Consider the following 27,170-nt stretch of genomic DNA (forward strand, 5'->3'; position numbering starts at 1 on the left):
GGGAGAAGCACCACCGCACTCGGCTATCGTCTGAAATTCGCCAGGATATGCTTATATGGATGGCATTCCTGGAGGATTTTAACGGCAGGGTGGTCTGGCCCGGCCCGCTCACAACATCAGCAGAGTTGGGCCTGTGGACTGATGCTGCCGGTAGTGTGGGCTTTGGCGCCATCCTAGGGAACAGGTGGGTCGCTCAACAGTGGCCGGAGGTATGGAGGACATGGGGTCTGACCACCAATATTGGCTTCCTGGAACTCTTCCCAATATGGGTGGCATTGATGGTCTGGCCCGAACACCTATGTAATCAATCAGTGGTGTTTTGGTCAGACAACATGACGGTGGTGGAATGTATCAACCAGCAGGGAGCACGGTGTCCTTTCATACTCCGTCTGATCAAAGAAATTGTTTTGCAGTGCCTTAAATTGAATGTCGTTTTTAAGGCCAAACATGTCCCTGGTGTTCTGAACAATGCAGCTGACTCCCTCTCTCGCTTAAAAATGCAGGTTTTCAGGGAGCATCTTCCTACAGCAGACCCCTCGCCAGCGCACTTCCCAGCAGTACTTTGGCAGATTGGTGCCCCAGATTACAGGACCTCGTGGTCGCTAGCCTAGCCCCCAGGACCAGGACGGCTTATGAAGGGGCGTTTTTGTCTTACTGTACTTTCTTGGGGCAGCAATGGGAGGTGCTATGGGCGCGGGAGGATGGCTTTGCGGCCTACCTAGAATGGATGCATAAGGAGGGGCGCTCGGTGGCAGCGGCAATCAGACATAGGGCAGCGGTGTCATTCTACGCTCAAGCTAGGGGCTTGCGTGATCCCACTAATACCTTTATGGTGCGTAAGGCTTTGAGGGGTTGGCGCCGTATTCAAGGCCACCATAAAGATAAGAGAAAACCCATAGGATTAGCGCGGCTGACAGCGTTACTGGGCGCGCTGGACACGGTTTGTAGCTCGGAGTGGGAGGTACTTCTTTTTAAGGCAGCATTCTCCTTGGCATTTTATGGGGCGCTGAGAATTAGCGAACTTGTGGCAGGTTCCAAGTCAGACCTACTGGGCGGCTTGCAAAGGGCTAGTGTGACGATAAGGGAGGACACCATGTGGGTGACGATTCAGAAGTCAAAGACCGACCAGGAGTCTAGGGGCCACACCATAGTCCTCCAACGGGCCCCCGCTAACCCTTGCTGCCCAGTGAGGCACGTAGAATTATTGCACGGGCAGCTGGTGGGCACAGCGGGCAGGGCACTGCTCTGTCATGCTGACGGTAACCCCTTGACCAGGTACCAATTTAGGAGGGTGTTGGAGATGGTGGTCAGGAAAGCAGGTCTTGACCCTAAGGAGTTTGGCTCTCATTCCTTTAGGATTGGGGCAGCAACGGAGGCGGTGGCGGGGGGCCTCCCAGTCGAGAGAGTGAAGACAATTGGGAGATGGTCTTCTGCATGTTACAAACGTTATGTACGAATTGACATGCTGTGATTACAGGGCACTCACGCTTGGTTTGTCTCCGCTCTCTTACAGTTTCTCAGACCTGTTACGCAGGGGAGGAATTTGTCGTCGGGCACCGACAACATACATCAGCAAGGAGCTGCAGCCAGGAACCAATGAAGAAAAGTGTTTGGATTGTGGGTCACTCTTATGTAAGACGAGCAGAATGTGTTTTTATGTCAGGTGACAGGGGGAAAAGGGCGGCGCAACTGGGGTTGGACATCACGTTCTTCGGGAGAGGGGGGCTGTGTCTCAACCAGTTTAGGGGCTTCTTCCAGGGGCTTTTAGCGCGCCGGCAATCTCCCCCGTCAGTGGTGATACTTCACCTTGGGGAGAATGATTTGGCCACACTGGGAAGGCGCATTCTGATCGAGGAGATTATCTCAACAGCAGGGTGGATGGCCAGGACCTGCCCGGGTTGCACACTAGTATGGTCGCAACTCATACCCCGATTACAGTGGCGGGGGGGGGACTCGGTCAGGGCGTTGAATCACTCGGTAAAGAGGATCAACACACGGTTGGATAGGTTGTTTCGAACCCCCCTGTTACAGTCAATACCTCATGGGTGTATTTGGGGCGACAGGTATTACTTGAGGGACGGGGTTCACTTAAATGACGAAGGGAATGTCCTGTGGTCTGACAATATCTGGGCCTGGCTAGAGGGATTTGCGAGTAGAAGGGTTCCTTAGGCACAGGGTAGAGGGGGGAGGCCAGATCGTCGGTTAACAATGCTGGCCTGTGGCGGTAAGGTCATTATCGGTGAGCACATATTTGAGGTCTGAGGGGGCGGGCATCATCCTATGGAGGTTCCCGCCCAGGGGGAGGGGCCTGTGGGCCACTCCTAGAACTCCAGGGGCAAGGTAATTCATGCTGCAAAGGAGCGCGGGTAGGAGTAGTTCACGCTTTCCTTAGGCTGGTAGCCACCCCGTGCGCGTATACTCATGACGTCACTGGCTGGCGCAGAGTAAGGGCCCTCCTTCAGTGGGTAAATGGAGTTCAGGGCGTAGACCGGGCAATTCCCGGGGTAACACTGCGCATGCGCACGTTTCATGGGGAGGCGCAGCTTGTAGGACCTGACACCGGTAGTGACCCTGCCATATGGCCAGAAATGTACAAAAATCAAGATGAGGATGTTTTAGACTCGGTTAGGAAACAACATGTATTAGAGTTTTGTTAAGGTCAGGCTCTCAAACTTGTTGATAATAATTTTGTATATAATGTCCTGCTGATTTTTGTATAAACTGTTGATCATGCAATTAAAAACCTTTTTAATTTCATACTTTAATAAATACGGCCGGGCGACTAGCGCCCGCCTTCCAAAAGTAAAGACGTCTCGTGTCCACGTTCCTGGGTGTTGGGTGCCAGTTTGGGGGGGAGGCGGCAGCTAGTCGCTGACCATGTGAAAAGGGGGGGCCCTCGGCCCCCCCCGCACGCATGGCGGCGCGGCGACCGTCGCCCCCCCTTTCTCCCAGTGTTGTCTCTCGGCGGTGGGGGCGGGCCCTGGGGGGCGCGACGCACCGCCGATTGGCCGGCGGCCTCCCTGACCCGGATACAAGGTAATAGGTCCGGGTCAGGGGGGGCGGGCTACAGGAGGGGCCAGCCTGGCCCCTCGGGAATAAAGAGGTGGGGAGCGCCCAGGAGACCCCCTTGTCCCTGGACGCTCCCTCACTGAACGGTGTGCCCCGCGCTCGGGGCTTCTTTGTTTCCCCACCCACCATCCCTTGGAACAAAAATCTTGTGGCATTCATTATGTCTGGTTTAATGGTAAGTTTTGAAGGTACTGTCCACATGTCTCACATGGTAGTAGAAATCGAACTGTGGTATATTTGGTTGATGCTTTTGTTTAGGAATTTTTTCCCCTTTTAGCAAACTGTGTGTGAAGTGAATTTTCTTGGATGCCAACTGTCTTTAGGCCTTTTTTCCCTTTGTAGCTGTACGTTGATACTGTTATTTATTTAGCCAGTGTAGCTGTCCTTTAGAGTTTTTTCCCATAGGTCGTCGTATTTGTTAGGTATGGGGCATGCGGTAAGGTCATTATCGGTGAGCACATATTTGAGGTCTGAGGGGGCGGGCATCATCCTATGGAGGTTCCCGCCCAGGGGGAGGGGCCTGCGGGCCACTCCTAGAACTCCAGGGGCAAGGTAATTCATGCTGCAAAGGAGCGCGGGTAGGAGTAGTTCACGCTTTCCTTAGGCTGGTAGCCACCCCGCGCGCGTATACTCATGACGTCACCGGCTGGCGCAGAGTAAGGGCCCTCCTTCAGTGGGTAAATGGAGTTCAGGGCGTAGACCGGGCAATTCCCGGGGTAACACTGCGCATGCGCACGTCTCATGGGGAGGCGCAGCTTGTAGGACCTGACACCGGTAGTGACCCTGCCATATGGCCAGAAATGTACAAAAATCAAGATGAGGATGTTTTAGACTCGGTTAGGAAACAACATGTATTAGAGTTTTGTTAAGGTCAGGCTCTCAAACTTGTTGATAATAATTTTGTATATAATGTCCTGCTGATTTTTGTATAAACTGTTGATCATGCAATTAAAAACCTTTTTAATTTCATACTTTAATAAATACGGCCGGGCGACTAGCGCCCGCCTTCCAAAAGTAAAGACGTCTCGTGTCCACGTTCCTGGGTGTTGGGTGCCGGTTTGGGGGGGAGGCGGCAGCTAGTCGCTGACCATGTCAATAATAACATGTGTGAAATGCGAAACAGGAATTATAAATTGATAGACTTTGTTTTAAAACTGAAATTAAGCGGATACTCTTACCAGAATGCACCTCTTTGGTTGTTCACACTGCACTATATAAAAGTAACACTGAAAACGGACTCACTATACCGTGAAAAAGAACTTTTCTAGTTCGAAACGTTAAAGGTGGCGGATTTCACTATGCTTGAATAAACAAGCTTTACGAAAATGCCTGCTGTCTGGAGTGCGATCTTCTTCTTTGCTGTGTAATTAAATACGAGGCTTTGTCTGGCCTCAAGATCGGCACCCGCTAAGAAAGAGCGCACCGGAATCAGACTGTTTGTTCCTGGGGTTATTAGATTTCCGGTGTTGCGGTCCACCAAAATGTTGTTCAAACTGTTCCAGGCGATCCGCCGAGACAGAAGAGTTAGCTATACTTCCTTATATGAATGGCCTTCTATATTCTTATACCACAATAGTTTTGGGACTACTACTTAGTAGTAAAACCAACAAAAATGGAATGCCTGGACAGCAGCTAACAACATATGGCTTCACCGTGGTGTCTTGTTGTAAATAACCAGATGTACCCTGTATCTGTTTTAGGTACAATGCAATTTTAAGTTTCCAGCATGTGAACTTGGGTACACCACTCTCTGTTTTCTACTTGCTTCTTAAACTCAGGAGCACAGTGTAGTCTAATTTGAAGAACCACTACAGACAAATTCGTGTTTTTGTGTGGGCCAATCATTTTTGACTTTCTTAAAGGCATGTCCTGATTTTTTTACTGTGACCTTCTGCTCCGTCAATGAAGAATACTGTGATGCAGAAGAATATAAGTGTTGCACATTTAAGCAGAGACCTTTTGGTATACACCCGTGGGCTTCTGTCTCAACAGTAAGTGGCAGGTGTCCTCTTCTGCAACTAGTAAATGTTAAGAAACAGGGGTGCTGGTTATTCTGCCCCTCTGTCCATTCTTAGGGAAAAACATTCTCCATAGACTAGTGACACCAGCCATCCCTATCCCATTGGACGCATCTTGAATGAATGAACAAAGGAGGTCTTTTGTAAAGTGCAGCAGAGCTTAATTTGAGGGGGTGGTTGCCGGTGAGGCTCACCAGCTCTTTTTGATTACCGCAATTATTTCTCCATTTCAGACATTGACTGGGCGCCACAGACAGAAAACACACTAAGAGGAAAGAAGGAAGAAAGGAAAGACAGAAAAACAGGGACAGGCAAGAGTGAGATACAGGGGCAGGAAGTGTCTGATAGGGATTCAAGAGACATGAGGTGGATTCAAGAATATGTAGCCTTGGTATTTGGCGTGCCAACATTTAGTAGAACTAGCTATGGACTTCTGAGCAGAGCTTTATGCACAGGCACTCATTCTTTTACAAATTAAGTACTGAAGCATAGCTTTCACCATAAGGCATCATGGTGCTAGGACTGCAACCTAATGGAAGCAGCAGCATATGACAATGCAAGATAAAAAGGAAGTACAACAAAACAGATTGATTGTAGGGGACTTCCTGTTCATTCATGGTTAGAGATGAAACACGTATATAGGATTGGAAAGGAACTGCCGTTAAGGAAACAGTCCTACCTCCACAGCAATTTCTCTTGATCACAGGAATAAACACAAGAGCAGGAGATCCTGAATCGAGACCACATAAAGGTATACAAGGATGCATACAGTTGAAGAGACCTTTGGACCAATAGCAAAGAATGCAGGATGTACCAAGAAAAGAGTCTTGACTGGTCAATGGGTGAAAGGGAGAAAATGTTATTTCCTTTGGCAGTATGACATATGGGCAAGTTAATGGAGACCAAAAATAAGTTGCAAGCCATATTCTGGACCTACTGCAGCTTACTGATGCTCATAAGCCCAAATAAGTGTCCCTACCGTCCAGTATGCACATCCCCACAAAAGGAACATTTTTATAGGATAAAAGGGAGTTTTTTGTGAAGGAGGTCAAGAGGTTAAAAACATGTTATGGCTTTTGAGTGGAATTGTTCGATGAAAGCTTGCTGAAAACAAAAAAATCTTTGTTTTTTATCTTTAGCAGTTAGAACTGCAGGCGGGTACAAATTAGCAGGTCATACAGATTGACTGGGAATATTTTCATGAACAAATAAAAGCATATTTCTGTTTTGTCAGTCTTAGGTCAATATTTACTTATTGAGGACCACGAAAGATATAGCAATAAGTGCATGTCAAGTTTTTAAAGAAGGTGTAATATTTATAAGCATCAAGACACCACTGGAGAACATATGATATATATAAAAAGTAATAACATAACAGCATAATATAAAATAAAGGGAATAATGGAGCATCCTTCGAATTTAGCTGTCTAAAGACTTTAGACAACTATAATGCCTCAAAAACTATGTATACTACATTTCTTAAAAGCCTCTGATCTACATATGTCCCCTGCTACATGGGCCATTACAGGTGCCCATTAGGGCAGCAAAAGTATATAGTCACAAGAGGGGGAAATACTGACTAACATCGGAGGGAGGCACTCTAAATGGTGAGGCCTGGGCAGGGGCAAGTGGAATTGATGGGGGAATGAGGGGAAGGGTAATTGGTTTTCTTTTCCAATGTTACTCCGTAGAAGGTAATGTCCAGCTTTATGCTGTAAAACTGAATAACAATCTACTGAAACTTAAACAAAATAAACGAGAGAGGACCCCCAAATAACACAGCAGTCCAATAGGAAATCTTTTGAACAATAACGGCGAAGAGAAAAGGACTTGCAATTGCCGACAGAAAGGAGTAGAAGCAGGAAAAGGCTCATTTCACAAAGCATTCACACAGACAATAAGAATGGAACAATGTATTGTATAAAAGGTCATTGAAATGTCCAAAAGCACTGGAATGGGTGCCCGGCACCCCAAGGCTCATCCCTTATTCATTTAAAACTGCCCCCAAGGCAGTCTTTTTCCCTCTTCCTGGCATGAATCCTACTTGGGAGAAGTCCAAAAAGTACTAAGACTCAGGGAAGTGAAACAAGGTGTAATTTGCTTCATCCTCAGCGTCAAAAGTGAGGCTTTTTCAAACAAGGCCTGAGTATTCTCTTTTTCCATGGTGTACCAGCTAGGCTGTAGGCAAAGTAGGCATTAAAATTGAAAGAAATGGGAATGGTAGAGGAATCACTGGTGACACAACTCTATTTTTATCGCAAGGTACGAAGATAACTAGACCACAGGTCCTGTTTGCTTACACTTGGGTACAGAACCCAAATGAATGTTATTATTACAGAGGCAGCAGCAAAATGTGTTCACTGAGGAAGTGTTATACATCGGTTTCCGATTATGTATATTTCATCACATAACCCTTTCATCACTGCATTTGTAACAAGACAATATTTTTGACATTATTGCATCTATGGACTCCATCAGACCAACCCACACAAATTGGCCAGCGCTTGGTGAAACAAAATAGGACCATCTCCTGCCTAGCGGTAAATGATTCTAGGAAAGGACTTGTCTTTCTTTCCACATGAGAACTGCTTTTCTGCTTTTGACTGTTTCCTTGGGCAGGTGAGATGTGTGTGGGGGCAATCTTCTCAGGCAGATGATCCTCGAGTAACTTCCCATTGCCAAACGCACCCATCCTACAGATTAGTCATACATATTTCTAGAACCCCAAGCAGACAATAGTCTGGCCTTGACTTTGTCGTCTTATTTGGATGGCTATTCAAGAGAAATTAAGCGAGTCCTAGCCCAATAGAAATAAGCCATGGCAGTTTTTTTTTAAAGTTTATTTTTGGTAAGTTGCAACATAGCATACAGCGAGTCATGGAACATCTCTACAATTGTACATCGATCAGTAATGGTGCAAACACTTTTTTGCATGTAATAAGCCAACCACCCTCCCTCCCCACCCATCCAACTCCCCAAAAACAGCAAGTAGAGCGTATCTCATAAATACACAACTTACATTATACCTACAGCAGTGCGTATGTAGTGGACCATAGCAGGTTTATATGCATATCTAAAGGTGTACATTTTAAGTCAGTCGTCTGCAGATCAGGGTTTTGTAGCAGAAACACAGACAGCGGTGCCCAAAAGTCTTTTGGTCTTGAGGCTATGGGTAACTCTTCTGCATATATGCTCATTAGTTCTTTGCAATATACCAAGTCACGGATCCACTTCCGAAGTGTTGGGGCTGACCCAGCGCCCCAATGCATTGCTACTGCGTGCTTGGCGAATAAAGTTGAGATAGCAACTAATCGCCTATTGCAAGGTTTAAACTGTTTCAGCAAGCCAAGCAGGCACACTTCAGGAGTATGTGTGATTAGTTCTGCGGTTATATCTGATAATACCTTGACAACTTTAATCCAAAAACATTAATTATGGGGCAAGCCCATGCCAAATGAAAGAAATCTGCTTCTTTCTGCCCACATGGTATACATCTTGCCTCTGCTCTTAGCCCTAATTTCTTGAGTTGGCTAGGGGTATAATACAACTAATGCAGATACTTGAAGTGAATAATAGAGAGATTGCAATTTGCTGTCAATCGTCGAGTCGGTTTACAATAAGACTCCCAACCCTCCAAAGTCAATAGTGGTGTAAGCACAGCGTTCCATTTCATTAGCAAGGGAGGGTTTATTAACTCATTCTCTTTCTGAGAGACATTATAGAGCCTGGTAATCAACCCTCTACTTTCCACCCCAATCAGCACAACTTGTAGCGCTTTAAGAGCAGTTGGTTCTGCAGGGAACCCTGGATAGATGGATTTTATCACTTGGCTTGGTGCACTCTTACAAATGTGAACCCCAACATGGTGTTTTATTCCTTGCCAGCCTGAAATTCAGCCAAGGACTTTGTGGTATATGTCTCCTATCCTTGTTACCCTCGCATTCTGCATTACTTTAGAGCTCCCTTATCCTGCGCCACTGATATGTCTGGGTGCGGCGCTATTGGTAGCTCTGGATTGCGGTGTCAGCCTCTACAGCGGTATGTGGGAGAAACTTTTGGGGGAAAAACCAGTAGTGCGCATATTGCGCTTGCGCACATAAATAACAGGGGCGGAGGTCAGGCACTTCAAATCCACCTCTTTTGAACGGTTGCGTTAGCACATTCAAACTGCATGGTGGTTTTTTCCCTGCCCACACCAAGGACAGCAAAAAAGTCTTGGAGGGACTGACAGAGTGCCATGTTGAGTAGAATCAGGATATTTACAAAGAGGTATAGTAGCTTAGGTAAAATGGTCATTTTCACTATTACAATTCTGTCTGCAAGCAAGAGGGGGAGGTGAGTCCACCTCATGACCTGATCTGAGATTTTAGTAACAGCCCGCCCATAGTTCATATTTAATACTACATCAGGATCTCTGTGACCCTATATGCCTCGATATTTCACCGGGTAGGAGACAATAACAACGGAAAGTCTAGTGCCACTTCCCTGGTGCCAGTTGTGGAAACACATTGGATTTTGCCCAGTTAATACCAAGGCCAGAGTAGCGCTTGAATGCCACATATTCGCGAAGCAGGGCTTGTAGAGATGTCTCAGGTTCTCGAATGTACAGCATCATGTTGTCCGCATAGAGCGGCCGCTGATTAAACCTTAGTGCGGCATGCGCATGCTTTTGGTGAATTTTACTGGCTACTGGCTCAAGCGCCCGGGAAAACAGCATTGGGGATAAGGGCCAACCTTGACGAGTGCCCCTCCTAATTGGAAAGGCATCCGAGACCTGGAGTCTGGCCATAGGCTTGTGTATATCAGGCTTATCCATTTAACAAAAAAGGGTGGCACGCCCATCCTCCTCAGCAATGTGAACATATATTCTCACCTCAGCGAGTCGAAGGCTTTCGCCACGTCAAGTAACACTGCTACCACATGAAAATCCGACTTGAAATAATGAAGCACTGCAAAGAGCGTTCGCAGGTTATGAGCAGTGGATCATTTGGGGACGAGACCGGACTGATCTGGAAAGACCAGTTTTGGGACTAATGGTTGCAGCCTGTTCGCAATTATCTTAGCTAAAATGTTGGCATCATTATTGATTAACGATAGACGCCTATGTGACTCACATATATTGGCTTCCTTTTCCGGTTTCAGTAGGGTGACTATTAGAGCCTCGTTAACGGTGGGGGGCAGTATCCCACTGTCATGCGCTTCTGCATATACATTCAAGAGTCTTGGCGCAATCTCTTTGATATAAGCCCTATAAAACTCACTTGGTAGCCCGTCACGGCCAGATGCTTTGCAAGTGGGTAGTGATATTATAGCTTCCTTCAAGTCATCAATATCAAAAGGTTGCGCAAGATACTCCCTCTGTCCAACCAACAGCCATTCAAGAGCTATGTCATCCAAATATCCTGCAATCTCCTCCTCCCTGACAATTGGCCTGTCCCCATACAAATCAGAGTAAAAATCCGGAAAGATCTTGCTAACATCAGAGTTGGAATATCACATACCTCCCTCTCCACCCAGCATCTCAATAACGTTTGCTTGTCCTCTGGGCATGGCAATTTTTGTGGCAAGGGAACGACTCAGCCTACCGCCCTCCACATAGTATTGTGCCTGCCAGCGTCTAGAGCAATGCAGGAGCTCCTGATCGGCTGTTTTTTATTATACTCAGTTGCTAAGTCTCTTATTTTGGCGAGTATTTCTGATTCAGGCCCCCTCTCATATTGCCTCTCCAGTGTTGTGATTTGTGCAGCCAACATTTGCATTCTTCGACGAAGAACTTTCAAGCCCCGGCTAGGGCTCCTATACACTCCCCGCTTATTGTCACTTTAAAAGCTTCCCATAAGGTCCCACACTCTCAACAGATCACTCATTCTCAACAAAAAAGTTCTTGATCGCGGTCCCTATGGTGGCACAAAAGACCGGCTCTGTGAGAGAAGACTGCTGCGGCCTCCAGTGAAATGGGGGTCTCACACAATTGGGGACCTTTCAGGTCCATGGATATAGGGAAATGGTCCGAAAGTGTTTTTGGCAGGGGGGCGATCTTGACTACTCAGGGACATACCTCCTCTGATGTTACCCGGTAGTCCAGTCTGGATCATGAGCCATGTACTGGAGAGATGAAACTGCTCTCATGCTCAGTAGGGTTACGAAGTCTCCAAATATCCTACAGTCCCTCAGCATGCATAACTTCGGATAGTACCTGTGATGCTTGTGTCCCCCTCCCATCCACAAACTGCGATCTGTCCATCTCCACGTCAATGCACAAATTCAAATCTCCGGCCCAAATCAGGGACGCAGGTGGAAACAAGGAGATTCATCTCCACACATCACTAAAAAACATAGGGTCACCTACATTGGGCCCATAAATGTTAACCAGCAACATTAACGTGCCCCCCAGTCTACCCCAAACCATCGCCACTCTGCCCTGTTTGTCTGTTTCTGATTGGATCAAAGAGAATGGAGTCCCTTTTTTTTTTGATAATATCAGCAACCCATGGGCATACAAGGCATATGAGGCCACTACTCTCACCGCAGCCCATTTTGCCCCCACATTATTTTCAGTCCATTTGGTAAGATGCGTTTCCTGTAGGAAAGCGATGGGTACATTAATCCTGTCCAAATAAGCTAAAACAGATCTAATCTTTTTGGGATTTTTGAGCCTGCGTACGTTTCATGTTAAAAACTTTGTTGTACAACCCATGTCAGCAGAACATTGTCATTATAATTGCACATTTCCACCCACCCGGCAAGCCTAGATAATAGACCAAAGACATCATGTAAGCAGAATACCATACTTGCTGTGAACGCTCCCTTACCCACTAACCCGCCGCCCATTTCAGCAGCCCGAAAACACGCTAAATTCATACTCCAATTCCGCTAAACATCCTCCCAAACAACAGAACATCCCAAGAACTCTGCCTATGTTGGAATCATCTAGTACATGCTTCACACATGTCAATTGCAACAGTTCCCTGCATGCAACCCTACCCCCTTCCCACTTCAGCAACCCCAACATGCCAAAGCCATCTCCTGAGAAGAGTAAAACAAATCCTTGCAAAAACATGCACAGAAGATATATGCGGGGTACACCTATAGGGGGTCACTAGAGCGCAATCAGCATCCCACATGTGAATATACGCAGCAGAGTAATATTACAATAAACCATGCATTTGCAGTCAAACAAGTATCCGGCTCATGTATTCCAGTAATCACAAAGGCAACCAACATTATAATATCATGCAGGCAGCCATGTGCAGACATGGAGGTACGTATGCAGTGCTTAATGTGTTGGAACGCTCTGCAATAGACCCAGCCAACACTGTTTTGGTAGTTAGTTGCATCTGCGGTTATGCCGGCAAAAGAACTAGTTACAGGTTCTCCCATCATATACATGGAAGTGAACAGTAGTGTGGTGGTGATCAAATAGCTAATTACTGGCATATAAGTACTTATACAGGCCTCAATGTGAAGATGCTTCCACTAATAGGCCTGCCAAATTCCGAACAGCGCGGTCCATTGAACAGTCAGTCATATCGTCAGTCTTCCTTGTCCTCTGGAGCGTTGGATTGCTCTCGCCGAGAGCGCTTGAGCGTCTGTGCGTATTCCATGGCAGCTTTGGGATTGGTGTAGATCCTGGCTTTATCCTCTGTACCTATACGCAATCTGGTAGGATACAACATGTCATACAGCACTTTCTCTGCAATGAGCATCTTCTTGACAGACTAAAATTCCCACCTGGCCGCCTGGACCGTCGCCGTGAAATCCGGAAAAAAGGTCAAATTGTTGCCTTGATGAGATATTGCACCCTTCTCTCTGGACATTCTCAGGATCGCATCCCGGTAATTCAGGCATTGTATACAGGTGCTCAGATCCAAAGATGTCGCAAATCAGGTCCTCAACATATGTCTCCATCTGGCCTGTGTTGGTTGATTCCGGCAGACCCATGATCTTGATGTTATTACGGCGAAACCGAGCTTCTAAATCCTCGTTCTTCGCTTGGATTACTGTGAGTACCTTCTCTATTTATTTATTTAATGCGATTTTATATAGCGCGAACATTACCCGAAGGTGTCAGAGCGCTTTACATAAGAACCAGTTGCAATACATAAGGACTCATGATTACGTGCGTTACATAAAAGATACAAAAGAGAACAAAATTGCAAATGTACAAGTTATAGTCACACAAGGAGGAGCACTCAAGGAAGGGAGACACATGGATATACTCTAAGAGTCACATAGGAATGGCAGATAGTACAAAGGTCTACTGCATATACTCGTGATTAGAGTTATCTCTATATACATAGGGAAGGGATACGAATGGATATACTCTAAGAGTCACATAGGAATGGTAGATAGTACACAGGTCTACTGCATATACTAGTGATTAGAGTTATCTCTATATACAAAGATATACAAATAGTAGATTTTTTCAGGTCAAGACCCAAAAAACCAGGGGTCGGAGGGGGGACACAGTCACAACACTAATCGGAGCGCTTTACAAGAGTACAGTAAGTTACACAAAATTACACATTACAAAACAGGGGGTAGGGAAATGAGAAAACTCGAGGATGGCAAAAACGAAGGCGCTGGGTGAGGTAACGAAAAGCAGTGAGATGGTTGTAAGAGAGGCTGAAAGTAAGAGACAAGAACAATTTAAGGGGCAGGGGAAGGAAGAGGGGGGACAGAGAGAAAAGGGAAGGAAGGCAGAAAAGGACAGGAGAGCAAGAGCGAGACAAAACAAGCAAGACAGAGATGAGTGGATCGGAGGCACAGGAGAGACAACAGAAAGGTCGCCAGGACAGAGGAAGAGGTCAGAGATCGCCAAAATGGCAGATCAGGAGAAAGGCAGCAGAAGAAGAGAGCCACAAAAAGAAAATGGCGGGGAGCACCAAGGTCCAAGTCCAACATCGAAGGCAGAGGGCCACCACAGCCAGCAAGTCTGGAGGGAGAAAGGCAGTCGGCCCCAAGCCACAGCCGCCCCATCCATGAGCAGCGGGGGCAGAGGTGCTCAATCCGCAGACCAGGGGTCAGGGAACAAAGGCCGTGGGCGCCAAGGCAGCTGTCCGCAGAACGGGAGGCAGCAAAGTCCAAAAACAATGTCAAAGGCAGGAAGGGGCGTCTCACCAGAACGAGCTGCAGAAAACTGGGCCCAAGAGTGGCCGCGGAGAGCGGCACAGACTCCAAACCTCCACCGTGACCCAAATCAGCCCGAGGTCTAGCAAGGAGGCGAGCGGCGAAGCTAGAAGAATCGGAGGGGGATCCTCTCTGATAAGGTTAAGGAGTGAAGAGCTCAGAGCAGCCACGGAGAGCAGAGTTGGCACCCTCTCACCTCGGCCGTGTCCCAAAGCCAATCCACCAGTCCCACGAAGAGGCAAAGCAGGCAGGCTGGCTGAAGAGAAAGGCAGCAGCAATCGGGTCGCCCAGAGACAGGACGGGGAGTCCCCGCCGGGCTCCTCCACAACCCTCCGGAGAGACCAGTCCGGCACCGGGCATCGGCCACAAAGCGAAGGGGCCCGTCCAGTGCTCCAAACCAGGCAATGAAGAGGACATGGCGGGGGAAGACAAAGACCAGCAGCGGAGTCCGGAGGGGAGCCATGCCCTGTGCCTCCCCCACAGCCGAGCAGAGCGGCTCCACCAGACATCGGCCGAGCCCGCTCAGGAACTCCTCAGGAGAAAAGCCTCAAGCGACAGCTCCAACGAGCATCCCGGGCCCAAAAACGCTGGAATGGAATGGTGGCACGGGTGGTAACCCCGCTCAGGTCATCCGTAGCGTTTGAGATTAGTTTTTCTGCTTCGCCCAGTCTAGTGCCCTATTTGTCCAACTTAGCAGACATATGGTTGATTCTAAGATTGAGAGTATCAATTTTACCGTCAATAGATTGCAGGCTTCTCTGCATGGCCAACAGTGTGGATTCCAAGGAGGTGGTGCTCTCCGCTGAGGCGTCCAGTTCAGTCAGATGTGGTCTCCCGCTGCCCCTTACTCGATTATCGACCTTCAAAATTGAGATGTGGTTTACCCATTTTGCGACCAGGTATGTGCAGTAAGAAACCTCTGCCGGTCACACACCGCAAGTAGTCCACACAACACTGTCCCTACAGGAGGTTTGGTGTGCAGACTCAGCAAGAACAGGGTGTCTAGCTCACCCCAGCAATCCAAATGTGGTCCACTCGCAAAATGGTACGCTCTGCTCCAGTGTTCAGTGCTCCCCAGAAAGCCAAGTAACCACCAATGGTTGTAGTGGGGACGCAGTACGAGCCCCAAGCTTGAACTATGTCCCCAGTCACTCCTATTCTCACCAGAGTAGTGTCCACAGAGTAGCACAGGGGCAGGAATGCCGTACAGGCCCCGCGCCCCCTGGATGCGCCACTCGAATTAGAAAGGTGGTACACAGTCACCATTTGTACAGTTTGTTCCACCAATATCACATAGTAGAGCGAGCAGGCCGAAGAGTCATCTTCACCACTCGTTCACGCTCCCACCCAACAGGATTTGCAGATATGGGGAAGTACTGGAGCGTCAGGGCATGGGCTTCTGCAGATGTCCTCGTATCGCACATATGCGATGTGGTGTGAGCAGGTTATAAGCCTACTGGTAGTCACCCAGCTAGGCCTCCAGTAACATTGTCTGCAGCAATGAGGCTCCGCAAATGCGGCCCAGCAGGGACACAGCGCAAAGCCTCCAGGCGTCGCGCAACGCCCTCTAAGCTCCCTCCTTCAGGGCAGTGTCCAGCTAGGGAGCCAGGTCTGGCCTGCTATTATGCAGCCCCCAGGGGTGGTCGCTCACCGCAGTCATAGCAAGGGCAGCAAGGGCAGCAAGTCACGGTCAACTCCGCAGCTCTGGCACCCGCAAGGGTGGCTCGCAGCCTGCAGCTGCCAGTGCCCGCCCTCGATTACACGTAGCAGGGATCGCTGCTCTCGCCCCGGGTCTACGTGCAGTCCTGAGAGCACCGCTGTAGATATAGGCAAGTAGCTCAGCACTCCAGCCGCCAAACCGGGGACTGCACAGCCGGAAAAAGCATCTCAATGGTTTCGGTGGACCAGTCTGTCCCTTCGCTCATGCCACGCAGAGGCACCATGTAAGGGCTGCAATGCAGCCGCCATGATGTACACGGGCCCGATCAGACAGGGAGGTCGGATCACTATTTTCTGCGCCCAGCAACTCTCCGGATTTACCTTCGCTGCGCTCTGGGTGTCAGTTCGGCTTCGCCCCAAGGGTGCAGTTCTGGGGCGAGCCTAAGCGGGATGGCCTCTCCTGGAGCGAGCTCCAATGGTCAAGACTAGATCCGCCATTAATCTATCATGTAACTGCACCTGGGGTGACAATTTTGATGAGATTTGATTACCTGACGTGGAGTGGAACATCTGAGGGGAATTAACTTGAGCTGTGGTGCATTGTGTGGGGTCATGGAAGTCCCTTATGTGGTCCAGCTTGAGATCGTAGGTGGTTAGCTAATCGTGGTGGTTGAGTCTCTGGCCCTTGAAATAGCTGCAGCTGCCATCTTGTGGAGATGGAGTGGGACGTTAAGCCTCCCCGTTTAGCGAGCTGTGACGCAGATGCCTGCCGAGAGCTTATCAGTGCTTGAGTGAGTTAATGGGGGAAGCTGCGAGGATGGAAGGATCGTCCCGCTCTGCCCGGTGTCCTGGGGCTGATGCGGACCTCCCTCGCCAGCGTGCCCCCTGCATTGACCGTGAGGCGGGTAGCAGCTTTCCTATTGGCCCTTTTTGAACAAACAGTGATCTGTACACAGGCATAGGAGTGGGCCCCATGGGGATCGCGCAGCTATGCCAAAAGACACACCAAGGTTTTCGTGCACAGAGGGGCAGTGTATGTACGCAACCCTAAGGGCTAGAAGAACCTGAAGCTCAGCAAATATAGACACAAGGGAGACCAAGGGGGGGGGGCATCAGGCAGATGATACACCCCACGCGGGGGTTGCACATTATTATTATTATTATTATTAAATTAAATCTGAAATGCGCGCAGATACCCAAAAAGTGTTTCCCGGCGCCTAGCACACAAGTTGCTAGAAAGCGAGTGGTTAAAAGCACATTTACTGCTAAAATAGCCAAGTTTTAAGATTTCTTCAAAAGCTCAGATAAGACGAGTCATTTTTCAAAGACACAGAAAAATAATTCCAGATTGTTAATTTGAATCTGGGGATAACAAAGTCCCCATTGCTGTAGAGCACAGGGGACGAGAAGGAATGTAGGGATGGATGAGCGCTTGCAGATACGGTGGTGAAACCCCTTGTTTGATTTTAAAGATGTAACACAAAGTTTTAAATTTAATTCTTTGATCGATTCATAGCCAGTGGAGGTCACGAAGATAAGGCGAGGTGGAAGCCTGTCTGGGAACTTGGCAGAGAAGGCGTGCTGCAGAGTTCTGCACTACCTGTAACTTTCTCAGTACCGTTTGACACATGGGACCTCTGATGCTAGAAGGACACTAGCAGAGCTCTCTGAAAGGACTTGGGCGTTTGTGAAGAGGGCCAGGCATTCAGCGACTCTGGGGCAATCATTCCTAGGCAAGGCAATCATTCCATTTGCAAGGCAAGATGGCCGACAGATATGAGCTCTGGCCGGGAGCTCTCCGGACAGGGATTGCCTTTTGGCTCTAATCCCCTGGAACCACCCCCGCCTTAGACCCTTATACACACCTCGGGTTAGTTTTTAATGCGGTTCTCGTCTCTCAAACTCCCGCATTTTGAACTTGAAATTTTCAGAGAAACCGTGATTATTATCCTAACCATGGAGACCGAGCAACATGGCCGATGCCCGGTGGAGCTGCCTAGACAGCTAGAGAGGAGATCGGCTCTGGTTTACCCCCTCGGTTGTCACCTACCCAGCCGGACAGAGGCCCACAGTTTTCTACGTCTCCCCACATTCGGACCTCTACCTCAAGTCGATTCCCATTAAATCTCATACACTCCTCTCAAATCTTACTAAGTCACAAAGTTACTGAAAGTTGAGATTGCCTGTCCCCAGTCGATCTGTTTGTCTTACACATTGACTGTTTTGTTCCCTTGAAGTACTCTTCCCCTTGCTGGTATGCCTGACCCTTATTCCTTACACCTTTCCCCCCCTTACTTTCTATTCCCCATAGGACATGTGTCTTTGTTACGCTATGCTCATTCTCCGGACTCGGGCACTGTTGTTCGCCTCACCTGCCTTACGGATTTTGACCACGGTACCTTGGCATCCCATGACTCCTTCTCCAACCAGTTTGTTTACTCTTTCACCCTGACTTTTCTGTGTCCCCTGAAGTACTTTCCTCCTTGCCGTTTTTTTTTCTGTTATGTTATGCTATGCTTTAGTAACACATGTAACCTTGTTATACTATTTCCTTTTCTATGTTATGCGATGCTCCAGTAACTATGTAATAATGTTCTGAAACAATGGCCTACCACATGTAAAGCACTCTGATACCTCCGGGTCTAGCCAGTGCTATACAAAACGTTTCAAATAAATAAATAAATGGCGAAGGATGGCGTGATGGGAGCAGGATTATTGTCGGATAGAGAGTTCAGCCAGCGGAGCTGCACTAAGGCACAGCCATCTTGCTGTGCACCCTCTAGCCCTCCTCCCCAGCCGCCCTGAGCCTTGGCAGTTTTAACCACAAAGGCTTTATGCTATATGTGTTGATCATCTAGGGCACCAAGACTATAGGATGCCTTTGCTTTAGAAGCATGAATTGAACTCTGCAGAATCCACTATCTACCTGCTACCAGAACCATCACTTTTCAGACAAATGAAGTTCTGTGGCCTGGTAGACTACCCTCTCTCTGCTTTTTTCAGTGACATCTATTTTTTAGTAAGTAAGGGAAAGAGTAGAAGATGCTTTGAGTGTTGGGTATGGGTTGCGTGAATGAAGGCATGCTGCCATAGTATTGGCAGAAATGTTTATAATACAATATGTAATTACATTACTATGTCATGAGGTTTTAATAGCAGGTAACAGAACCACGAAAACAATAGAACACAGATCCAACCCCATTTCAGAAAGGCTTAATTCTGAAATGAAAATTACATTCATGTCAGCAGAAAGGATAAATTAAGAAATTGCAAGAACATAAAAAGTCTGAATTAACGTAAAATTGCAAAAGAGTCTCATTACTTACGATTCTTTTCAACAAATAGCTTGCCCACGGGTTGACTAGTCCCAGGCTGTGAAGTGAACACAGGGTTCTGTTCAGCAGCTTGTATGTGTTCATCACCAATAATGTCTTCCTCCTCCACTCCCAGTTCATTAGGATATTGCAGATCAGCTGGCCGTGTCTTTCTGTTGTTATAAAATGTAAAAATAATGTTATAAGAAATAAAAGAGTAAACTTCCCACAGCATTTAAATATTATGGCAGACAAAAATAGAAGGAGGGAATAAACATACACAAGTAACCTATGTTTGTAAATGATACTAAGGAATATTATTTTCTAGCTATCATACAAACAATTCTACAGATATATTTGAATATCACAGAGAGGGAACCCATTCTTGGAGTCAGTTTTCTCCTTTAACTTTACACATCTGTTGGGTGGCAAAACATAATCTTGTCCCTTGTGCAGACACATCGAACATATAGGGGGAAAATAGTTTGTCATTAGAATTATGGCACTGTAAAGCCCTAGCTCTTCTCCCTTCACAGTTAATTAGGACAGGCTGCAGCTGTATGGAGAATCAATAAAGCACCCCAAAAGACACAGTCAGGAAAACAGAAAGTGTTTCATCAAGGTGTGCATGTTCCTTTAAGCACCTGGCCTCACCTACTATTCTTGCATCACCAATTGTTCTCACCTATCTTATTGCAATTAGTACCACAGAAGCATAGCATATGCTTTAATGGGAAAGTAGAGTAGATGTTGTGAATGAAGAACTGGGACTAAGGAATCACTAAGAAAGTGATTTTTGCCTTATTCCTTTGTGTTATTTTCTTTTGATCCCAGGTGGTTTGGAACAGACTACGCAAATGCACAGTGAGGCAAGGCGGAAAACGCTATTCAGCAAACAACTTTCTAGCCATACAAGTCATATTTTGTATAAAATCTATTCAGAAAATGTTTCCAGATGGCAAGAGAATGCCCTAGACTGCTCCCCGGCTAATTTCAAAGATGGACACGTGTTTCAGGAATCAGAAGTTCATAAACCTCACAACTGCAAGAAATATTCTAACTTGCAATGGTAGCTGAACTACCTTCTTCCAACATACATGAGAAAACGATGGTCTGCTTAGAATCTTTCTATGTAAAACATAGGAGTTTGAGAACACTAATATGTATGATCTTCTCTGAAAAACATGTGTAAGATCATGGTTGAAAAACAGGGAGCAATATCCCTGTGCTGTGGAGGACATGTTCAATGCCCTTGGAATAAAGCGATACAGAAAGTGAAACATAACTTTGTCTTTATGGAAAAAAATACGATTTATTGGCTACTGATCGAACCCAGGAGTTAGTTAAGATCAAATTGTAGAGAAGTCTCCCAACATTAAAGAACGGAATAATTTACAGTACCAAGAGAGAATTAAGGAAGGGCTGGTCTCCTTTTGAATGTTTAGTGACAAGTTCTCAACAATGTTTGTATACTTTCTCCTAGTATGGGCTTTCCCAATGCTGCACCAATGGGCAGAATTATCATCGCTTATGTTTAAGATTGCATAACCTTCTCAAGAACAAGACCATTAAGTTAAAAAACAGCTGAAAGGACTAATTGTCTCTCTCCTGAACAGGAAGTATTGAGGCTTTGGAGAGATGCAAAGGATTGTTCTCTGACAAATTTAGTACGTAGGAGAACCCACATTGTTGGATTTGTGTGCATTAGAAGTGAGTTCCTTTGTCTCTAAATTTCTGGAGAGATTTGTGATTTGACAGGAATCAGAGACAGTGTGAATATGTCTTGATGCACAACACCCAGCACATAGATGAGTTATTCTCATTTGCATTATTTTTCAGAGATAGAGGTAGAATGTGGCGCACCAGCTACTGAAGAAATCAAGAAATCAGTACTGATCACAGTCTCAATTTATCCATTTTCTTCCGTTCTCCTTTTCAATTAATCAATCAAGAACTTGTAAAGCGCACTACTTACCCGTGAGGGTCTCAAAGCGCTGGGGAAAAAAAGGGGGAGGGCTACTGGTCGAACAGCCAGGTCTTGAGTAGCCTCCAGCAGGTCTTGGGTCTGTGGTAGGCTCAGTGGGAGGGTGTTCCAGGTCTTGGCGGTGAGGTCGGAGAAGGATCTGCCGCCGGTGGTTGTTCTTCGGATGCAAGAGACGGTGGCGAGGTCGGCGGAGCGGAGCTGGCGGTTGGGGATGTAGAAGAAAAGTTTTCTGTTGAGGTAGGCTGGGCCGGTCTTGTGGAGTGCCTTGTGTGCGTGGATGAGGAGCTTCAAGGAAATCCTCTTGTTGACGGGAGCCAGTGCAGGTTTCTCAGGTGGGGGGTGATGTGGCTATGGCGTGGTACATCGAGGACCAGGTGTGCAGAGGCGTTTTGAATGTGTTGCAGTCGTTTGATGAGCTTGGCCGGGGCTCCCGCATAGAGGGCGTTTCCATAGTTGAGTCTGCTACTGACGAGGGCCTGGGTGACTGTTCTTGTATCTGTTGGGATCCACCTGTAGATCTTGCGGAGCATGCGGAGGGTGTTGAAGCAGGAGGAGACTGTGTTGACTTGCTTAATAATGGAGAGTGTCGAGTCGAGGATGACTCCCAGGTTGCGTGCGTGGTCGGTGGGTGTCGGGGCTGCCCGCTTTGAGAATACTGCATTTACCATGATGCTCTTGGGGTATACCCGCTGGAATGGTGGAGTAACGTGCGACCTATGGACCTTTTACTTTATTACGGCTCCCTCGAGCCTTTGAGCCGACGAGCTCAGGTAACGCCCTACGCGCCCGGAGAGGTACCAGACCTGAGAACACTTTGGCAGCCTGCACAGCAACCCCTGAATATCTTCCTACACTCTGCTGATGAAGGACAATAATCCTGAAACACCGGTGTCCAGAGTTGGCCTGCAACTTTGCATTTACACTTCGGAAATTTTGAAAAGCACACCCGCTTTGAGAATACTGCATTTACCATGATGCTCTTAGGGTATACCTGCTGGAATGGTGGAGTAGCGTGCGACCTATGGACCTTTTAAGTCCTTTAAAATAGACCCTTCTACAATTACCTATAAACGCACAGATCAATTGTTTCACTGCGCAATTGCTCCTCTACGCCTACTGAGAACCCCAAACCGGCATACATACCATTAGAAATAACGGCCACTTCGAACACAACATCTAGCTGTCCGCCTACTGTTACTTCTATTAAAGCCTGCCTGATTAACAGTCGGTCACTTCCCAGACACGCTGATGACATCTGGCTCCTCCTAGTATCCAATGCCTGGGACTTGATTTTCCTTACGGAAACCTGGTTGAAAGAAAGCACTTCACCCGCGATTTATCTGGCTATTCCTGACAGATATAAAATTGTCACTGAAAATCGTAAAGGAAATAAGCGAGGAGGAGGACTAGCTATAAATATTAACAAAGATTGGGACATTACACACAACAGGGTTGAGACCTTTGAATCACTCGAAGCCATATTCTTTAGGATCACCATCTCACCCACACTTACTATACCCGGGACGTTAGTTTACAGACCTCCAGACTCAACAGCCTTAGAATTATGGAACTTGTGTGAACTCATAACTGATCACTCCCTGAAATATACTAACTACATAGTCCTGGGGGATTTTAATGTCCACATGGACAACAAACGATGTCCCCACCCCTCAATCTTAACCAACTGGTTACTGATTCCACCCACTCAGCCAGCCACACACTGGACTTGGTCTTCTCTAATATATCCACTCTTGTGGTAGAAAAACCTATCCCTCTAATTTGGTCTGATCACTTCCTGGTCCCAAGCGCCTTGAGACCTTTTGGTGAACTGTGCGCTATACAAAAGCTTTTGACTTATGACTTATTTAATATCACTCTTAAAATAAACCAGGACTTTAACGACAATAAACAGGAAGTCAGACGGAACTGGCGGAATGTTTCTTCCGACACTATGGGCCCACTTCTTCTTAACTCCCCATTGATACTTATAGCGATCCTAACAAAGATGCCGAAAGCTTCAATCAGTGGATTACCTCAGCCTTAGATACTATTGCCCCCATGAAGACTACTAAGTCTGCCAGACAAACACCGTCAGCGCCTTGATTTACGCAACAGCTCCAAGCTGAAAAAAGTAAAAGCAAGCGACTCGAACAATCATGGCGAAAGAACTATAGTACCGAAGTCAAAATTAACTATAGAATAGCAGTGAAGCGTTTTCACAAATTAAAATACATAGCCATAAAAGACTATATGACTGACAGAAACTCCTCTAGAGAAGTTTTAAAAATTGTTCAAAACTTCATGAGACCCGAATCCATGAAAAGCAACATCACGCCCTCAGAGAGCCTCTGTGAAAATATATCTAGTTTTTTCCAGGAAAAAATTGAGGACATCTATTCCTCTTTTACGGTGAAGGAGACCCTGTCACATCCCCCTCCCCCTCACTCAGCCACACGGTCGGCCTTTGATCCTATTAGCTGTGACACATCGCTGAAACTCCTACAACAAATTAAATCGGGCTCCCCCTTAGATCCTCTCCCGGCTAAACAATTCAAAGAACTGGCTCATCTTCTCAACCCTCCACTAAACAGGCTTTGGAATGCCTCGTTAGAGACCGGCATCTATCCAGATATATGGAAAGCCGCCCTTATACAACCCATTTTAAAAAAAGAAAACGCAGACCCCTCCATTTAAAAAAAATTCAGGCCCATATCCCTTTTGCCTGCCCCAGCCAAGAACCTTGAAAAGGAGGTACAATAGAAATTATCAAATTTCCTGGAAACCATTAAACTGTTGCATGACACCCAGTTTGGTTTCAGAGCTGGCTACAGCACTGAAACCGCACTCTTGGAAGTAACAGAGACCATCCGAGAATCCATGGACAAGGGCTGCTGTTCAATGCTGGTGCTGCTCGATCTGTCAGCAGCGTTTGACACGGTGTCCCACAAGACTCTGCTTAATAGACTTAACCAGTTAGGGATTACTGGAACAGTACTTGCGTGGTTTCAATCCTTTCTTGAAGGACGTGTCCAAAGAGTCAGGCTACATCCATATATCTCTTCCCCGCGGCCGTTGATATGTGGAGTCCCTCAGGGCTCGGCTCTCAGCCCCACCCTGTTTAATGTTTATCTTGCTCCCTTAGCCTCACTCATTGAACAGCATGAGGTGGGTGTCATCTCATACGCTGATGACACTCAGCTGATGTTCTCCTTTACAGACCATTCAGAGGAAGCGTTCTCTAAATTCAAACATTGACTTACAGACATTTCCATTTGGATGACCTCCAACTGTTTACGCCTCAATACTGACTAAGACCGAAGTCCTCTTTTTTATTCAACCCACCCCTCCTAGATCCGGTGTCCTCTGCTAGAAACTTGGGTTTCAAGATTGACAATACTCTATCTTGTAAATCTCAAATTGGTCATGTCTCCTCCATTTGCTTCCTGAAACTCAAAGCACTGCGCAAATTTCTCCATCTTCTACCCATTGAATGCAGGAAAACAAATGTACATGCCTTGGTTACATCACAACTGGGCTATGCCAAAAGTCTATATCTGGGCCTGCCCGACTACTTGCACAGGAAGCTGCAAATTGTCCAGAACGCAGCAGCAAGGCTCATAAAAAACATCCCACTCAGGCATCATATTTCCCCCCACTTATGCAGCCTTCATTGGCTGCCATTGAAAAGGCGCACAGAATTTAAAGCTCTTACCATTGCCTATAGAGCAATAAAAGGCAACGGCCCCCTATACCTGAGAAAACACATCTACATATCCCGCCAGACAAGAAACCTTAGATCCAACCATCTGGAATTCCTTTTCACACCCCGTTTCTCTAAAGCCAGAATAGGTGGACGTTCCTTTGTAGTTAAAACTACCACCCTCTGGAATTCCTTACCCCTTCAAATCAGAAAAGCACCCTCGGAACTTAGTTTCCGTAAGCTAATAAAAACATGGGTATTTAACCTTCCCTAGCCCTCTTGATAACTGCCCTTTGTCTCCGCATAGCGCCGGGACACCCCCGTCAGGGGTAGCCGCGCGCTCTATAAGATACTTTATTATTATTATTATTATTCAGCGAGTACCTTGGTCAACGGTTTGTCCCTCCTTGTACTCTTCCGATGATGTTCATCTGCTACCGCCCATTCAAGCAAATACTTTTGCCAAGCCTCATGGCTGGGAGCTCTGCATGAAACTCAATGGGTGTGATTCTGCGCTTGGCCAGCTCTGTGCCTAGCACTGTCACATGTCCTCATCTTCCCAAGAACGGTGTTTGATTTGAACACATACCAAAAGTCTCACAGTGATACTCACTTTGTCCTCTTACGAGGCTTACGAATCGCACCTTCCTCGGTTGGCACTTGATCGTCATCGTTGCCATTTATGAATGGAGAGGTACCAAGAGGATTTGGCTGCACAAAAGACGTTTCAGACTCTGCAGAGACAAACAGAAAGCAATGAAAAATTAACTTCTTTAAAAAAAATAGGGGAAACAACACCCATGTCTGAAAACCAAAGGCAAAACAAATGTATTATGGGAACAAAAATGTAGTTTCCTTGATGGCTCTTATCGTATATACTGCAAATTATGATTTTTATTAACTCGACCGAAGATCTGCATCACCTTTTCACGCTATTTGTTTAATGTTTTTATAAAACCATACAACTATTCTATATCATTTTCCTACATACCAGTTGGTAATTTCTTTTTCTTCCTTTTCTTTTGGAGGGGAGCATCTCCTGTTTCAGGAGTCAAAGGCTCTCTGCTCTCAGAAGGCCGGCGGACAGCTGACTGCACAATATCTTCTAAAATTAGAAATACATTATTTAGTTCACAGAAACATACTGGTTCAAAAATGTGTCCCACTCTTATTTCCCCTTAGAAGAGTTTGTTGGACATGCTACTTTTAGTTCAGTAACCTCCAAGTGCAGTTTTAAATCAGGTTAAGCAAGATAACACTAACCAAAAGGGAATATAGTATGCAAGCTAGAAGAGTGGAAGAATGTGTAATATTTACAGATTATGTTTGTGGCACAAATAAAAGTGTGGGAAGTCTGATCTATGTCTGATTGTGACCCGCCCTGATGACTTTCCAGATACACCGTTTTGACATTTCACTGTCAAAGTCTGGCTGCCCTTGATAGTCAAAGTCCAGCTGTCCTTCTAAATGCATTTCCCTAATAGGGCCTCTCCCAGTGACTGCACCAAAGACCCTCTCAATACCCCTCTATTTACAACAATTAGATATGACCCCAAAGCATGGTCAACATGATGTAGCCAGTGGGTGAATACGATTGAATCACATTTAGGCCAAGTCCTTCAGGCAAGTCACTTCATGTCTCTCTCCAGCAAAGCCACTATGCGCGAATAAGAAAGTACATGTAACTGAGTAGGATATTTGGTAATCTGTGAACGTACATTCGGCTACCAAAACAGCCCAGTTACTATTTGTGAAGATGTCAATCAGTAGTTTGTCTTCTTTTAGATATAAAAGAAACTGCAAGATTGCTCACCAATTGCAAAAAGTTTCACTTTAGTCTTAGTAAAGAAAGGAGTACATTTGGAACCAGAGGGATACCGAACCTAAATGGGCAGAGATTTTGACCTTTTTTGGGATTAAAAAATATTTCCATAAATATGTTTGGAAAACTATTCCACTCAAATGTTTCAAGATGTACTCCTGGACAAATGTTGTGAATTCCACATACATATGAATATTTACTTATATGATAATCTATCGAGCAAGAGTAAATGCTCTTGCTAATGTTTCAGGCACGACGGTGAAATATTTTCCCCTTGGAGAAACCGGCACACATTTCGAGGGTGTTGCGATCTTCACACCTACTTATACCCTTGTCAGAAGTAAATACTAGTAAAAGAAGTGTTAGAGGAGAGTTTGTGAATATTTAAATACATGCAAATTTGTGGGATTGCAGAGGCTCAAAAGACAATTCAGCAACAGAATGGCAATAAGCCGCTAGTGTGAATACATTTATT

At 46.4% G+C, this 27,170-nt stretch overlaps 1 protein-coding gene across 1 annotated transcript in view; it reads right to left on the bottom strand.

The window, feature by feature from the left end:
- The window catches only part of TMEM237 (transmembrane protein 237), a 93,047-nt gene that overhangs the window by 53,854 nt on the left and 12,023 nt on the right, over positions 1-27,170 (bottom strand). The window contains exons 3-5 of the mRNA XM_078681168.1: positions 25,865-25,978; positions 25,487-25,607; positions 19,202-19,362 (exon numbers count right to left, since the gene is read on the bottom strand). Of these exons, the coding sequence (XP_078537294.1) occupies positions 19,202-19,362; positions 25,487-25,607; positions 25,865-25,978 (396 nt within the window). The remainder of the gene's footprint in view (positions 1-19,201; positions 19,363-25,486; positions 25,608-25,864; positions 25,979-27,170) is intronic.

The sequence above is a fragment of the Lissotriton helveticus genome, chromosome 3_1 (genome assembly GCF_964261635.1).
Source record: "Lissotriton helveticus chromosome 3_1, aLisHel1.1, whole genome shotgun sequence".
Classification (NCBI taxonomy): Eukaryota; Metazoa; Chordata; class Amphibia; order Caudata; family Salamandridae; genus Lissotriton; species Lissotriton helveticus.